Consider the following 17,918-nt stretch of genomic DNA (forward strand, 5'->3'; position numbering starts at 1 on the left):
CTTCACGAAGTGTATTCACGAGCATTACAACTAAGAACTTAATAACAACTTCCAGTTTAACAAAAAAAATGACAATTATCAATAGAGTGTTATTTAAGTGGTAAGATGTTTTAATCCTGTTAATAGGGAATACAAGTTTGAGTTACAAAAAATGCAGAGAGATTAATCATTAATTATCAATCTGCTTGAATTACGAGAATGATATCTTCTACAATTTTTAATGATCGAGGAAAAAAAAAGACAACTTCCATGACTCTATTTGTAACCGAAACAAAAAAGATTGAATATTTGTGTTTTGTACTCTAGCATAAAAACTTTTCAACTACTATACCAACTTAGATGGATCTCATTCTAATATTTTAGCCAGTAAACAAATTTTGTGTCCAGCGACTTCATATTTGTTTTATGCTGGAAAAAATTGACATAAACTATTTCTAAATGTAAGGAATAATATATAAATATTAGAAGCGATGTCACATTACACGTCCTTAACATCTTGGTCCCAAGCTTGGACTTAAATATTTGCTCCATCAAGTTGTACTTCTAAAAAATTATTATGTGTTATTCGGTTATAAGGATAGGGATGGCAGTGGTCCCAAGAAATAGAGATGCGCCATAAAGCTTAATTATGATATATGGTATGATATAATACAATGTCATAATTAAAATCCATTTTTCATTTTAGAATCAATTAATTAGGACCACTCTGAGATATTGGCATCGATCGACATTTTCTGTAATTTCCCCATTTATCCATATATTGACGGCAAATTATTATTGTCCCCTAATAATATCGGAGTAAACCATCTTAACTCTATAAAAGCATATCAGTACATCAAAATAGACAAAACAACCACTTCTATATTGTTTCAATCCATACATATAAAAGTGTTAATGTCAATCTCTGACAACAATATTTGACGATTGCCATCCTATTAAAATTTATGTGTATGGCAATAATTGGGCATCAATCATTTACTAATAACACTTGTTTAGAACTGGACCAACTTTGAGAAGTACCCAATACATTTATAAGAACAACCGACCGAGCTAAAGATCAATCATGATCGCGCAAAGAACAACCACTACTAGATATTCGAAAAATACTTTTTTGTGATTGATTATGTTTATGTGGTGGGAACGATTGCTCACTTATAAAACCAGACACTAAGAAACATGCTAAACTACAAGCACAATTTTATAATACAGATACTTTTTTCTTCACCATGAACTGATTCATGCTAGGGGACCAACTCCATATTAAAGCATTCAAAATGTTCTGTCCAAATCAATCGGCTAATTTTAAACGTATCAATTGATGATTCATGTTATCTAAGTAATCGATTCGCCTCCTTTTAGCCCTTCGCTCGGCAGAGCTCATATATATGAGAGAACAAGCAATTGTTTCTTCAAGATAAATTGCATATTAACTTTTACAATAACCAATTACATAACTTAAATCAATAGTCCTCACTTCAGAAAAATGGGTTCATCACCAACAATATCTACCAGGGTTCCAATCGTAGACTTCACCAAGGAAGATGTGAAGCCGGGCACAGATGCATGGCTTTCAGCGGCCAAACAACTGTGCATCGCCCTTGAAGAGTTCGGTTGCTTTGTCGCTTTGTATGACAAATTGCCGCAGGAGCTCGATGATGCAATCTTTAGGGCATCCGATGAGCTCTTTGATCTCCCCGTAGAGGTTAAGAGCAAGAACATCAATGACAAGCCCTACCATGGATATGTAGGGCAAATCCCCATCATCCCTCTGCATGAAGGTCTTGGCATCGACTATGTTACGAATAGAGAAGAGGTTAGGAAGTTCACTGAGCTGATGTGGTCTGATGGGAATGACCGTTTCTGGTACGTTGATCGATTTATGAAATATCTCAACTTATTGAGCTTGATAAGCTTTCTGTTGTGTGCGGGGAAGTAGTTCACTTCCGAAGCTTGATTTCGTATTTTCATGCTATTTATTATGAGCTAGTAGTTTGCTTCTCTTCGTTTTTTCCTGTTAAATATGATTTACTTTGTCAGTGAAACTGTACATTCATACTCGACGATTGTGGCGGAGCTGGACCACATGGTGGTGCGGATGATATTCGAGAACTATGGCGTGGAGAAGCACTACGACTTTCATCTTGCATCGACAAGCTACCTCCTCCGTTTCCTAAAATACAGAGCTCCAAGCACCACGAATCAGGGTGACAATGCAATCCCTCGCCACACAGACAAGACCTTCCTCTCCATCCTCCACCAAAATAATGTCAACGGCCTAGAAGTTAAAACGAAGGAGGGCGAGTGGATCGGTTTCAACCTCACACCCTCATCATTCGTGGTCATGGCGGGCGACGCTAGCATGGTAAGTCACTATTATGAGAATTATGACATGAGAGCTCTTTGGAGGCTTGGGAAAGATCAATCAAACGATTTTCTTGGTATGCACTGTAGGGATGGAGCAACGATCGGATACGTTCATGCGACCATAGAGTGAGCATGAAAGGAACAATTACTAACACGAGGTACACGCTTGGGTTATTCTCGTTCCTCAGTGGCATTGTCAAAGTTCCGGACGAGCTTGTTGATGAAGATCACCCTCTGAAGTATAAACCATTTAACAATGTTGAACTGATCCATTTCTATGCGTCGGCAGAAGGCAAAAAGCATGAGTACACCGTTAAAGCTTACTGCGGAATTGAAGCTTAATCAAAAGTGTCAATGTCTCCATCGATTAATAATAAATGTGTGGGTTTTATTTGTCTATGACAAGGTTTGAGAGGTCCGTCCTTTAGCATGCCATTACGGAAATGCTTGCACAATGTGTTGGAATATAACTAAGATCATAATAAATGTTCTTGTAATTAATCTTCAAATTCGAATTGAGTGTGCAAACTAATAAGCATATAGTCAACAGTTTCAAAATCTATTACTTTATCTTAAAAATGTGAAGTTCGATCCTCATTGTATCTTCATAATCGCATGTAGTACTATCAACTGCTATGTATTCTCCCAAGCAGACGCTTCGCATCGGGGCTCGCGCCTGTCAAAATGTCCTTTCTCATGCTACAATGACAATTCTTTTTTACCCCTCTCTTGACGGTTCTTCTTCTTGATCCTCCTATCAGTTGCCTCTTGACTTTATGTTCCTTCGGGCTCTCGACTCTGACCTCCCATTAAGCCATCTACAACGCATTTTGCTCCCTCCTCTTTATTAATAACAGCTAGGCTCAAACCCAATAGGGTTGGCTTAGTTGTTAAACGGTGTGACTCGCATAGGAAAATCCAAGTTTAAGTCACCACATAAATCATATACGAGAATACTCTCTATAGGGCCATTTGCACGGCGTGTGGCAGACTTACCTATCCCATAAGCTTGCAAGGTGTTTACGTGGGCTGTGAGAATAATCGGACCTAGCTCGTACACCCTCGTTATCAAAATAAAAAATAAAAGGGGGAAATGCAAAAATGGTCCTATAGATTTTGCCTTCAAAGAATTTTAGTCTTATAAGTTTCTTTAAGTGTCGAATCCCCTATACGTTTGATCCGTTAGACGCTTTTAGTCCGTTCCGTAACCAATTATAATGAAATTGTTGACGTGGACTTAATGCCATTAACCTTATTCATATGACAACGTACTATTGGCTTAAAAATTAAAACATTTTAAAAATAATTTTTTTTATTTAAGAAAACTCCCTAGCCCTTGACGGGCTGGACATTGGGGGGGGGGGGGGGGGGGGGGGGGAGGTCCTTTCCAGCGACCCCTCCCCCTTGGCAAGGTTGCCGAGCCTCCAACAACCTCACCGGGAGGGAGGGGTCGCCGAAAGGGGGCCCCCGCCCCCGACCCGGTCTCAACCTCCCTCCTTCCCTCTATTTTTCAAAACAGAGGGTAGGAGGAAGGGGGACACTGGATCGAGGGTGGGGGGCCACTTCCGGCAACCTCGCCGGGAGGGAGGGGTCTCTAGAAGGGGTCCCCTCATCCTCAGCGACGCCCCAAGCCATCAAAGGCTGGGGTTTCTTATTCTTAATTTTTTTATTTTTAAAATATTTTAATTTTTGAGTCAATAGTACGTTGCCACATGGATAAGGTTACCGACATGAAGTCCACGTCAAAATCCATTATGACAGATTATGAAACGGATAAAAAAACATCTATAAGATTAAACATATATGACTGATTCGGCATTTACGAAATTTATTGGATCAAAATTACCTGAAAGTCAAACCTATAAGATTATTTTTATCTTTTTTTCCAAAAAGAAAAAATAACAGCTAGGCTCAAGCTTGCCAATTCTATTTGCTGTCAGTTCTGCCGCCCACAATTGGAGTTTCCTGCCTTTCCCAACCATTTGTGATTGGGCCTTAACTGCTACTGCTTCAAGAATTGGAGCCCAGGCAAATTCACAACCGCTTCCGCACGTAAGTGAAGTTGCATGGTAAATTATTGCCTTGAACAACAGTGACTTGATTTAAATGGTTAATCACTTATGCTTTTTAAATAAAATATTAATTTAATCTTGTGAAGAGAGAAAATTCATTCTTGAAGAGTTTTACTTTTTAGTGGGTCTATCGGCTCGAACTATATTAATCGAGATTCATTAAACTTTCGAATACCAAGATAAAAAAATAATAATAATAATAATTTGCCTTGGGAGTTATAGCTAGTAGTCACAAAACCTTTACCTATCCAGTAATTCACGTTCATGCTTCTCGAATCAAACGTGTCCCCCCGTTTTCGAGGCTATCACTACAAAAAAGTAAAAGATTCCTCTTATAAATTTTTAGCGGATTTTCTTTTGGGTAATTTTTGTTGGAAATTTCACTAGAAAGGTTTCCGACAAATGACGCATGGAATATTCTGGAAATATTTTCGTAGGTCTCCAACATAATTCCTTCGACAAAAATTTAAAATAATAATAATAATAATTTGTATTCGATGGCATTTTTCTTGAAAATTATGTCAAAATTAATTTTTTAAAAAAGATTTTTTCAATGGAATTTCCATATACAATAAAGTTTGAAAATACTAAAAAGATAAATATCAATTTCATAAATAAAATAATTTTCCAAGGAATTACTAACATAATTTCTGTTGGAAAATATCATTGATTTACGATGGAATCCAATAAACTAATATTTATAAAAAAATATAAATAAGTTTTCTGACAAAAATATAAGAATTCAGGAAAACTCAAAAAAAAAAACTTTTTTGTTAAATGGACCAGGAATTACAACAAAGTGTTTAGCACATAATAGTAAGGAGTCTATGCTCTTTTTCTTTTCCTTTTTTTTTTCCTTTTTCCCTCTCGATGGATTAAGGAGAATGCGTTCTGGGGTGCCCCTGCATGCATTAGAATATCCCCCCTTGGAATTAAGACAAGCCTCCGAACATATTTTTCAAAATTTTCAATGGGAATTCAAATTAAAAAATGTATTAACCAGTGTTATCAGAGCCGGACCGAATATCGAATTGATCGAGTCTTGGGTTCAGGGTTTTTTGGGTCGAATCTGAGTTCGATGGGTAGATTCAATTATAAATTATATTATTTTTATATTATAAAGAAAATCGATACTAAACAAACCATAACTCTAAGAAATATGAGAAAATACATTTATGCAACACTTCTCTCTCTAAAATAATTATTAGATGTCTTATAAAAGTTTGAAAATTGAGAAAATAGATCAAGTGGTAAGCTTAACTTCATTAAGAAGTAAATTGTTATGTTAGTGGGTAGTGGGAGGTCTCATGATCAAATCCTCCCTCCAACATTTTATTTTGCACATCATTAAAAAATAAAGGGAAACTCATAAACCCATTGACTAAATGTTTATGGAGAGGGTGACGGTCTAGTCGAACCGGTTGGTCTAATTCGGTTGTGATAACAATGGTATTAACTAACTAGTTTGGGAGCAAAATCGATTGAACCGGCTAGTCCAGTCTGGTTGTGATAACAATGGTATTAACTAACTAGTTTGGATGCAAAATAGCAATACATTATTTCAATTGGGAGGGAAATATTTCATTTCATGAGGTAATATGAATCCACAAGGTCAAAAATAAATAAATAAAGGTGGACAAAATGCTAAAATATTTCTTATAGTCAAGTTCATGTGATACTTATTTTCTTCCACTGTGAAGCTTTAACGCTTCCTTTTTTTCAGTTATAAGAGAGGTAATTAATTAGTACATTAGTTGCGGTGACTTGACGTAGTTAAGTGGACAGGACATAACACACAAATTTCATTATATGTTCGTCTCAAGGCATGTGCCAATAAAAATCTAATCCTAAAATCCAAAAAAATCCTAAATATATACTCGGGATAATGTAGTACAAAAAGTTTACTCGATGTAACACTTTATACAAAAAAGGACTTTTAGTAATAATTTCGTGCAAAATATTCAATTTGTTTTCAATCAAATACATTCCGTCAACTCCTTCTCTGATGCCTTCAGCTTCCGGTGACATGGCAAATGATGTTTAAAGCTGCACCCAAGGTGGCGCAGACTTTAAAACAAAATATATATTTTTTCTTAAATTTCTAATTTCTAACTAACAAATTTAAATTAAAAAATTAAATTAAATTAAATTAAAAAAGACCACCCTGCTCACTCCCTCCCTCCTTTTTCCCGTTCTCTCATATGTCCAGACCAGTATGCCTTCTCTTTCCTCGTACCCTCTCTCCCCCTCGCGGTCAAATGTGGATCGATAAAACTCGTCGGAGGGGTCATCAAAAGCTCGTGGTTGCTAGACCCCCTCTCTCTCCTTGTCTTTCTCCCCCTTGCAAATTTTATCTTTCATTTTTATATAAATTTTGGAGTGAATCGAGGGTGGAGACACCCTGGCCAACAGCCCCTATCTTGACCAAGCTCATTGGTGGAGACTAAACACATCAACGAGCTCGGTTTGGGGGCACCCCCTCCCTCGACTCAAAGAGATTTGGGTGATCTCTCGAGTGATGATCTAAGAGATTTGGGTTCCCAAATCCCACATCTCTCTAGCTCGGAGGTGAGGGACGCCCCTTCTAGAGATCCCAACCCCCGATCGAGCTCGCTCACCTCTGTCGCGAGCGTGGTAGGGGTTGCCTATAGGTGTGCCCCCACCCCCACCCTGACTCCAGAGATCTGGTTCGAGAGTGGGAGCGCCCAAGCTAATGACCCCACCCCCCAAACGCACGTGTCGTCGGGTTTAAGCCTGCGGCGAGCTTGATGGGTGGGTGGGGTCACCGATGAGGGTGCCCACCCTTGATTTACTTGAAAGTATGTAAAAAAAAAAATGTACACTTGGCATAGCTGCCATATCAATAGTTGTGAACAAAAGTATACTTATCCCAATATTAATATGTTATCATTTTCTACACCATTCTGATTTTCAAATGTAAGTAATGCCCATGAGGAATTATTGACTTCGGATTCACATCATGCGAATTGATAATGGAGACTTTCTGAATTATTTCATCCATATGCAATTTTATAACACTCTTTCATATGATTTTTATAAGAAAAAAAGATACTCTGATCTTGTCTTCAAATTCGTATCTAATTTACAAATAAGTAAAGAAGAGTGATCAGAAAATTTCATCAATAATAATCGAAATTTAGAACTGAAGCTGCATTCGTTTCAAGGTTTTACAGGGAAGGGATTTCTGCATTTCCCAATGTTTTTAATCATAAAACACTTCGGTCAACTGAAAAAGCTTTTCCGGTCAAAGTGCATTATAACACCAAAGATACTTCACATTCCAACTATAAATAATTATATTTATTTAGAATTATAATAATTATATTATTAAATTATAAAAAAATAAAAAAATAATAAATAATTGATAATAAATAATGATTGTATTGTTATATTGTAAAAAAAAAAATAATTAAGAGAATTTAATATTAAAAATTAAATTGAATTGAAATTAAAAAAAATTAAAAAAATAATTCTATTATTAAATTAAAAATAAATAAAATAGAATTACAAAAATTACCCGTTTATCAAACAAAATTTGGACATTTATTTTTCCCACGCTGCACCACCACTCTCTCTCTCTCTCTCTCTCTCTCCCTGCTCTCTCTGACGCTCTCTCCCCCGAAATCATCCCTGTATTCAACCAAAAAAGTAAGGGAAAATGCTTTTCTGCCGACATTCACACCCTCCGATTGCTCCGAGTGGGAGAGCATTAATTGTTCACCCTTGGACTGTGTAATTTACGAATTGGCCATTGTCTCTACTTTCGCATGAATTTGGAGGACTGATTCACATAATATAGCATTTCTCAAAAAGAAATCGTCCCTGCAGCTGTGGGGTTGGAAGACTTTGCGGCAGCGACCACCTCTGCCGGCGACGTCGCCGGCAACCTCACCAAGGGGTGATGACAGCCGAGAGAAAAAGGCCGCCAAGAGCTACTTGTACTGAATCATGTGACATAGATAAATACCAAATCCCCTTCTCTGCTGATTCGTTCCTCCTTTGTTCCTTAGTATTGAGACATTATCTTCGTTCCTCTTTGATTGTTGTTCTCTGTTGTTTTTACGATTGTTGAAGGGATTGATTTAAGGATTTTGTGAGACAGAAAACTCCGAAAAATACTGAATTTGATCATTTTCTTTGTTTTTTTGGTCGAGATTCACTTCTCTGCTTGCATATCTATCTCTGTTCTTTTGTTTTCCGTCTTTGTTTTCTTAATCTCGGTGAAGGTCTTATTTTCGGAATTGATTTTCGTAGTGTAGCCAAACATAAAAACTTAATTTTCTTTTTATAGTATCAAACGCCCGAAAATAAACTATTTTCCTGAAAATCACTTTCCTCAGAATGGATTTTCACATGAAAAAACATTTACATGAAACAAATGGAGCCTAAATTTAAAATTAACTAGATGAAAGGCCCTTTGGATAGTATTGGGACGATAATTATGAAAAAATAATTTATATGGATGACAAAGTGCATAATTTATAGTCAACAAAGAATATATTCCTCATTATTTAAATGAACAAAATAAAAAAACAAAAAACAAAAACACTGATCTCAAGAATTATTACTTTCCAATAAAATTTAAATTTAAAAACACTGATCTCAAGAAATAGTATTTGTTAAAATCAATCATATCTAAATTTTTACAATATCAAATAATTACTGCAAGTCAATTGTAAAATTTATCTGAAAAATGGACTTTTATATTGAGAAATTTTTGCTCTAGTTTTTTGTATTATTTCTGTAAGGTCTACCTTTAAAGAGTAACTGACTTGTGTACCAAATTGGAAAATATTTTAGAATTTTAAGATGTTATAACAATATTTAGATTTTATACGTAATTAAAAAGACTCACCTGATTACTAAGAATTTCTTTAATGCAAGCACTCTTCAATTCTACGTGACATTTTGAAATACATCGATCCAACTTTTATAATTGTATATAGATGTGATGTCACTATATCAAATTTTTTTCTTTTCTGCCAAGGGTCATTTTATGTCTTTAAACTGTCTTCGTAATAGCCACTCATAATGACTCCCTAATTAAGACCTAAATTGTCATTATTAACCACAAAAGCTTTGATTAGACATGTTTCAAAAGTCATGTCAAATATTACCTCGCACATATGCTGAGGAACGTCCAACAATGGATCGAGGTGGACTATATGAACTCCATTATTTTTTCATTCGGTTATGTTAGCATGACTCCATATCATGGGACATGATTTTTCTCGCAGCACACTATGCATCAAACGGTGAAGGGAATCCGTGTTATGGGATACAAAATTATGCTAGAATTTTCATTTTTCATTAACTTTCAAATCAACAAAGAGTACATTTAGTTGGACGAATATGGGATTTTATCCCTAACGAAGTTCGGACAGACTCTGCCTCTGCCCCTACCATATCAATTTGGTTGCGTTAAGGATTCAAAATAAAATTTCTAAAATGAACAACTGATAGCTAATAAAGAAATATAAATAGTCTTATTAGATATCGAATCTAAATCCTATTGATTATCAAATAAGGATGTGTGCTATTACACTCTTGTTCCTTTCGATTTTGACTTGGCGGCCCTTCTTTTTCCGTTAAATATTGTGGTAAGAATATATGAGCAGAATCCTTGCTTGCCCTATCCAGTTCGTCAAATTTCCAAATTTGCCCTTAAACCCTGTCAAACTGAGGTTTTATTTGCAGCAACCCCCATGAGATTTTCATTTATTAGATCGAATTATTATTTTTTGAATATTTCATATTTATATTGAAAATCATATATTATCAAAAGTATTTATGAATTTTATTGCGAAAATTTGGGATTTTATGTTTAATATTAGAGCTTAGGTTTTTGGATAAATGAGTGCCGGTAGAAATTCAAATTTATTTTGGATAATGTACATTTCGGGATGAAATTTCTTAACAGAGAGGAATTTATAACATCCGGCCAAAATGTACTATTTCAGTGTGTTTACAGGTGGAAGCACAGAGTTTATCGAGTATTTTTACGCATTCATCAGAGGAATTTATATTTCTTTAATGTTGGTTAATTGTATAAACAAATCTATATTATCAGACATATTTATAAATTTAATTGAGAAAATTTTGGATTTTATATATGGCTGTCCTGAGATGACCATCAACAAGCTTCATCAAACTTCTTCTTGTCAAATGCAATATAATAACAAGGTGAGTGTGGCCACAATGAGAGCTAGATTTAGCCTCGTCATGGCCAGTCCAAGCTCATGAGCTGCTCATGATCAAGCCGAGGGTCACCCTCGTAAATCCATGCTCGGCTCCAATAGCAAGGCTGCTGAATTACTCTATACTTTAATTTATAAGAGACTCATAAACCTAATAATTCGTAGAAAGACAAAAATTAAAGGAAAAGCAAGAAATGTCACTTTGTGAGTACCACTTCACCTTTCTGACTTCCTTGCTTACTTTCTAATTGGGATTTTTTTTTCAATTACTTTTTTATATTTAGATATTAAAGACATTTTGATCTTTAGGCCTTGTTGTCAAGTCTAGTATTATATATCCGCACCAACAAGATGCAATAATGTTTCCTCTTCCGTTCAACGAGGGTATTTCAATATGTGGGTCATCTGGGAAGATATTTCGCAATAAACTGAGGATATACATAATATATAAGCATACTTAGGAAAAATTAAATAGTAAATCGTACTGATCAGAGAAAATTAGACCTTCGCATAAATACACTGGTGGGCCGATGATGATGATCAATCTTAGGACCTCTTTACTCCAAAGTAAATGGGACTGTTCCTGCACCAAACACTTTTCTTGAGCTTATGTTAATGTAATGTTTTCCCATATAATCCCCACTTTCTTGAAAATAATTGGATATCTTTCCTTTCTAACTGGGCCCAAGTTTCCTGGGAAAGTTTTGAGCCAGGCTCAAGGATAAAACCCAGAGGTGGGATGGGATGGAGGGTAGGAGCCCAAATGAAGAGCCCCAAAAAACATAGGGGACTCCGGTTGAGGTCGTTTCTTGGACAAATATTAGGTGAGTGTTACTTATCAATTTGACGGAACAATATTGACTTAAAATGTGTAAAAGTGGGAAACTAGCATCAGAGTGATCCGACAACTTTCTACGTCCAAACATTATGATTGATTCTTACTTATTTACGGTGGATGAGTAATACTCATCGAATATTTTCCCTTATTTCAAGTCACATTTAGGAATGAATGGAAATGGGTATAATATAAAGTGATATGTTTTAAGATGAAGAAAAATGATTTTTTTTAATATTGAATTCATGATAGAGTATGCATAAAATATTAAAACTTCCGTTCGCCAAAAAAAGGATATTAAAACTCTAATCTATTTTATACTTACATTTACAAATATGCTATTCTGAATATACAAAAATGCACTTTCATTTTTTTTTATTCGAAAGGGTGGAATGAGCAATGCTCATGTTCATTCCTTCTAGTTAAAAGAAAATATCATTTCAAGGAATGGATTCAAGTTCTGAAAAGTGCAACAAAGTCGAAAAAGAAAATTTTCAAATAGAATAGATGAAATGTTGATTCCATTCCAACCACAAGTATGCCTCTTACTCAACTGAAAAGATCATCCTACCCTCATTATACAATTATACCCTATCATATCTTATTTAATCAAAACACTAGTAAATTCTCACTTGTAAGCTATATACTTAATAATGTTTAATGCCCATTGCATGAAGTTAATTAATTGAAAAACAGCACTGCATCAAAACTGGAACTTCTGTTTCATATCACTTAAAATTCTAAGTGACTACACAAATTGCTTCAAAAGGTTAATTCGGCCAAGTTTGAGTTACTTACACGGCGACCAATATAGTCTGTGCATTGAGCAAAGATAGGCTTGTTACCTTGTTAATATTGCTACTTGGTGTTCTCTATAGGACTTTTTTTTTTTGTTGGGGGCATGGACAAGACAGTTGTCCTCTTAAAATTTTCATGCCTTAAGAAAATTTATATATTGTTCTTTGTATTTTGATGAAATTTTTTATATTCGTCCAACCCCCCTTAATTTGGAAAATTTACCTTACTATTAGCCCCTTCTAAGATCTCGTCCCTTAAATCCAAATCATGGGTCCATCACTGCCCAAGGAACTGACCAACAGGGAGCGTATATTGTGCATGATAGCGCACGCCATTGTTGGTCTCCAAAGATTTTTTAGTAAATATTGGGTGAGTATTACTCGTCCACTTGGATGTGTAACACTCAATGAAAATATATGAAAGTGGAAAACTGGCTTCATAATAGTTCCACAGATTCTCACTTACAAGCATTTTGATTGATTCTTACTCATCCAAAGTGAGTAATACTCATTGAATATTTTCTCCAGATTTTTATTGTAGATTTGGATCGATCCTCAGGCCTTCTTCTGCTATGCAACGGAGGGCTAGACATCCTCCATCACTCGTGCATTTTTTGGAGGATTCTATAGAACCTTAATGGACAATATGATTTTCTTATGGGTTATTGGATTAGGTGTCAATTAGGTATTGATAAGATGTAATTATCTCTTGATCTAGACAAGTTGCTATTTGCGTGCTTTTGCATAAATATGAAGAGGATCTCTCCTTGGGCTAACGAAAGATCCGACTTTTCTTAAATCTATGTAGGATGTACTGTACGCATAATTGGTGACTTTGGACAAAGGACAACCGAGAAATCGTATCGAGGATCTAGAAGGACAAACTGGGAGATACCAAATGGAGGATTTGAGTTCGACCACACCTGGAAATTTTACCCGGATTGGTTCGTGTCTCCTGTCAGTCTTCCACTGAATGGTGACACTTCAGATACATCGATCTCCAAAGTTCTGCTCTTGGTTCGTTTAAGCTAAATCAATGTACAATGATTAGCTTTCGTTGTCAATCACAATTAGAAAGCCTTGATTGATGAAGTCATGAGCGATAAATTTGGGTGCACACGGTCTGAAAAGACACAAAATTGACAGCAATTTGTACGTTTTCTATGAGTATCAGATCTTTGGAGATGAAAAGCATTGGGGACAACAAGGAGAGGTGACTTTGCCTTTTGAAGCAGATCTTTGCCAAGGACAAATTGGTTAAGCACTGAGAGGCCACAGAAATTACGTCCTCTCCGAGTAGACCAGCTTGTGAAATACTAGTCAAGTGATTTCGACTGCGATATGTCTCGATTTTTCTTATCGGAGAATTCACTTTCACAAATAACCTTTGTGTGGGCATTTTCATATGAAACTTCAACCTGTACTTCTCATCAGGATGCACAGCAGCTTTCCGTTTTAGCTGTAACGGTAAAACCTAGAGAAGCTCAAGAAGAAAACCCGCCGAACGACATGTCTGATAATTTTAGCAGAGGTGTTGGGACTTGGCAATGAGCTGCTATTCAAATGTGTCATTCACCCAGAACAGTTAAAAAAATGAAAAGGTGGCTGCCTCTATTTGCTCCTAACAAGTCAGACTTGGGCTTTAGCTAGCTGTCCTTATTATCATCATCGTCATTGCCTTGTCCTTTCCTTCGTCTTAAGGTATTCAACTTTTGGGACTCGGGAAGACGTTTCCATGTGCTTCCGTCGTAAAATAGAATCTGCAGCTGGTATTGGTAGTGATACGGCTCGAGGAAGGCGAATCATGAGGGCAAGAATGAAAACGACCGAGCCCCACTAAGCAAAAGCAGCACTGCCCGTGCAAATAATGGAAGTAGCGCGGCATGTGGCAGCAGAGATGGCACATTATGCATTATCTTCAGCTACAGAACATACAGGGTAAGGAAGAGGCAAAACGATAATGTTGTCCTTATAAATAAGGCCGAAAACTTCGAAGTGAGAGTTAGAAAAGACGCACACTTCTCACACATATAATAAGATTGTCTCTTGATCAAGGGCCTCATGTTCTTTTGCTTCGGCCGACGAGAAATCATTGGAAAGCTTTTCTTTTTTCTTTTTTCTTTTTTCTTTTTTCTTTTTTCTTTTTTCTTTTTCCTTTTTTCTTTTTAAATTTTAAATTTTGTGTTTAATAATGCTTCACTTTCCCTCACTCGGTGTCATATCATAGCATAAGCTTCCAAAGTTGCACCTAATGATATGGCCGTCTTTATCTTGATTAGTGTCTTATTCCGCGGAAGGAGGGGAAGAAGAGCATTTTTTTTTTCGATTATTTTCTTTTCCTTTTATATTTTATATACTTTTTTTTCGATATGTACTATAAAATCCAAAAGCTCAAATCATGTTGACCAACTAAAGAGTAAATCTCTTCCAATATTGATTTTTTTTATTCACAAGACTCGAACCTGAAATCCTACTGAAGAAGAACAAGTGTCAACCACTTGAACCAATTCATAGTGGTTTATATATATATATATATATATATATATATATTGTTACAAGAGAGGCCAATGGATTTAATACAATAAAATAGAATTTCTAATAATTAAAAAATGAGAACACGTAGTGTCAACATGAGGATCTAATATGGAATCTTTTTGTTATCAGGTGAATGCGTGTGCTAATGCACTACACCATATTCTCTCTATTATATATATATATATGTATATTCTTTTATCTAATCAAACTTTTCTCATGTCAATTTTCACGTGGGCTACAAGTTTTTGGGCCGTAGTCATCCCTAAAGTACGAGCTTTTGGTAGGAGATATGCGTAATCACTTATAGGCCAAGTCTGAAGAGTGGAAATTTGTATCAAAGTAGAGAACTTGTCCACGAGTCACACCACGCAAGACCCAATTAAGAGGGCGGTCAGAGTTCGCCTCATGTAAGTTCAATTCTGGTGCAGAAGAAGGGTGCGGTCGTTGGGAGTTGTTGCCCCGATTAGAAAAAAATAAGAGGATTTTTATGAATACTTAAGATGTTTAAATTTACTATCCTATCAGTTTGAATTTTTGAGTCGAAAATGACCCGACTGCATGTAAACAGTGGGAGTTTTACTTCTCTCCAATGAAAAAGAAAAAGAGATCTTTGCTTCATATCCAGGGCACCTAAACTGAGTGTCGGTTTATGTGTCTTCTACCAGAATATCGAACTCAGGGCATTTTTTCTAAATTCTCTGTAGTACAATGGACAAGAGACAGGACTGGGAAAGTCTTTGTTTACATTTTTCCCTTATGATATAGAGGCCTATCTATATCTCTGGGGAAATTAACCAATCTGAGATCAATGAAGTCATCGTTGTGCAGCATGGTACTAGTTCATACATACGAACAGCTTAGATTTACCCATCAATGACTTAATTGAGATAAAATAAGAATAAAACCACAAACGTCTCAAGCCATCATATAGTCATGACAGAGGGAGATTTGGACATATTTATTCATTCAAAGCATCCAATTCGTTACCAAATTAATGGGTCTCTATTTAAGCTTTAATTGACTTAATTATGGCCCATATAGATCCTTTCCAAAATATGATTGACTTGATTAAATATGGTCTCTAATTGAGTTGGCTTAAAAGTCAAACTGTGTTCAGTCCTCCAAACATATGAGTTGAGTCCTTATTCTAAGAAGAATCACATTAATTACAAAAGGGCCACATTCCACTCTTGCTTAGCCTACTTAAACTATCTTGTCATTTACATCTTGTAACCCGTTTTTGGTTGCGTGAATCCTAACCGAAGACAACCCCCTGTTAAAATACTTCGCCTTTCTCTGAAGATACTCGGTCCATGTAACCGACCGATAAATTGGTGGGCAGGCAGGGCCAACAAGCTTGGGTATGGGCGAGATGAGGACGCTGTCAGGAGGCCCGTAAAGGTACGCAATCGACAACCGTTGTTGGGTCCGGTTGACGACCGCCCGATGGGGGACACTTTGGTAAAGGCCGTTGGATAGGATTTGGAGCATGTCGCCTAAATTGATCACTAGCGCACCTGGGATTGGAGGGACATTGATCCAACCACTGCCCTCCTTTAGAACTTGCAAGCCACTCGTGTTGTTTTGGAGAAGGATAGTCAAGAGGGTCGAGTCTGTGTGGACCCCAAGGCCCATGGCGCGGTCAGGGTCAGGGCACGCCGGGTAGGAGTTGAGCTGCAATGCTGCGGCGGCACCCGAGAAGTCTCCCCTCGGCCCAGCCCATTTAAGGTCTTCCTTTGATATGCCCAATGATCCCAGCACAAGCCACATTAGCCTCCCAGCTAGTTTCTTCATCTCTTTCTTGTACTCTCGGATAACATCACTGGAAAAGTGAAACATGAGAAGAAAGTCAAGAAACCTAGCAATTACACCAATGAAACAGACACAATACGTTACGACATTGAATCTTATGAAACATTATAAATGGTAGATTTTGGATGAAATAGTTGCATATATAGTGCAGTTAAACGATTTGTTGGTAATTGCATTAAGAAATGGATGAGTTCATAATAGTCTCAGTTTTGGTTAGAAGAAAGGGAAACCCCCCTTTATGTCTTAAAAGTTTTTCAAGGATTAAAATATATTTGGTTGATCCGGCCTTTATTGGCTAGGAGGAAAAAGTTCAGAGCGTGCGCGTGCACGTGTTTTTTGAAGTACCAGAATCCAGTGTAGTCATGTGGCCAAAGTTGTTGGGCATGTTCAAGCGGGGAGCCAACAATGGTGAAGCCCTCGGACCACATCAGTTTTTCGAAGAAGGGAGCGATCCGAGCGACTCCATAGCCCGAGATTCCACCAGGAGAGCGAGCAGCCTTGAGCTTTTGTTGCATCGGGAGGGAGAAGAGGTTCTTTCCCTCCCTGAGAGATTGATGAAGAATATCTTCAGGAACTCCATGGTTTATGACTTGGAACACTCCCCAAGTCCTGCATGCATGACCCATGACTGTGAGTGCATTAGGATGATGGAGATCTATCACGGGCACGGACTCCTCCTTGCTGGAGGCTACCGATGAAGGGTAATCGTTGTTGAATTTTGCCCATGCATAAGATTCGGGGAGTTCTTTTACGGAATTGAAGTCTAGGTATTGCTTTTGATGGAGGTGGACAGGGTGTGCTCTGAAGACATCCGAGATTCTTGAAGGCATGTTCAAAATTGGAGAAAAGAGGAGAGGGAATTTAGTGTTATAGGTGTAGGAATAAACTTTGTAATAAAAAGAGCACTGAGGAGATGCACTTAAAACATAGGATATGAGAATGTGAGTGGTGGTAGATGAGATGTGCTGCTGACTTTATATAGGAGATGGTATCACAAGACAAGGACAAATTGCAATTTGTGATGAGAGAGAGAGAAAGAGAGAGAGGGTGATTTTCTTTTGTGGGTTTGTTGACGCACATGTCCTGGAAATTGTTGTTATTATATATAGCATAATTTGCAAATTTGTATTATTTTTCGGTTAAAAAGAAGGAGTTCAGTACAAGAATATGGAGATGAAAACTAATAAAGGGACACAAGTAATTCTATTTGATGGAAATTGATCCATGAACATTATGATTACCAAGTGAAGGCACGTTACTGTACTGCCCCTTTACTTTGCAAATT

The 17,918-nt window shown here is 36.8% G+C and overlaps 2 protein-coding genes across 2 annotated transcripts; one reads left to right on the forward strand and one right to left on the reverse strand.

The window, feature by feature from the left end:
• Positions 1-1,371: 1,371 nt before the first annotated feature.
• LOC116199242 (probable 2-oxoglutarate-dependent dioxygenase AOP1) lies at positions 1,372-2,911 on the forward strand. Its single transcript, XM_031529538.1, has 3 exons — positions 1,372-1,863; positions 2,038-2,362; positions 2,452-2,911. Exons 1-3 carry the CDS (start codon positions 1,484-1,486, stop codon positions 2,704-2,706), a joined length of 960 nt encoding a protein of 319 aa, XP_031385398.1. The 5' UTR covers positions 1,372-1,483; the 3' UTR covers positions 2,707-2,911.
• A 12,915-nt stretch (positions 2,912-15,826) lies between these two features.
• On the reverse strand, positions 15,827-17,595 carry LOC116198980 (gibberellin 3-beta-dioxygenase 1-like). The gene is made up of 2 exons (XM_031529261.1): positions 16,979-17,595; positions 15,827-16,643 (listed from the first exon to the last, which is right to left on the reverse strand). The coding sequence occupies exons 1-2, from the start codon at positions 17,461-17,463 to the stop codon at positions 16,025-16,027; spliced, it is 1,104 nt and encodes a 367-aa protein (XP_031385121.1). The 5' UTR covers positions 17,464-17,595; the 3' UTR covers positions 15,827-16,024.
• Between the last annotated feature and the right edge of the window lie 323 nt (positions 17,596-17,918).

The sequence above is a fragment of the Punica granatum genome, chromosome 3 (genome assembly GCF_007655135.1).
Source record: "Punica granatum isolate Tunisia-2019 chromosome 3, ASM765513v2, whole genome shotgun sequence".
NCBI lineage: Eukaryota > Viridiplantae > Streptophyta > Magnoliopsida > Myrtales > Lythraceae > Punica > Punica granatum.

What these genes read in the sequence shown, in the direction of transcription:
- LOC116199242 (XM_031529538.1), top strand. Translation starts at nt 1,484, where the DNA reads ATGGGTTCATCACCAACAATATCTACCAGGGTTCCAATCGTAGACTTC. An exon ending in GATGGGAATGACCGTTTCTG is followed by an intron (nt 1,864 to 2,037) that starts GTACGTTGATCG and finishes TTACTTTGTCAG; the next exon opens with TGAAACTGTACATTCATACT. An exon ending in TGGCGGGCGACGCTAGCATG is followed by an intron (nt 2,363 to 2,451) that starts GTAAGTCACTAT and finishes TATGCACTGTAG; the next exon opens with GGATGGAGCAACGATCGGAT.
- LOC116198980 (XM_031529261.1), bottom strand. Translation starts at nt 17,463, where the DNA reads ATGCCTTCAAGAATCTCGGATGTCTTCAGAGCACACCCTGTCCACCTC. An exon ending in CATGACTACACTGGATTCTG is followed by an intron (nt 16,644 to 16,978) that starts GTACTTCAAAAA and finishes TCACTTTTCCAG; the next exon opens with TGATGTTATCCGAGAGTACA.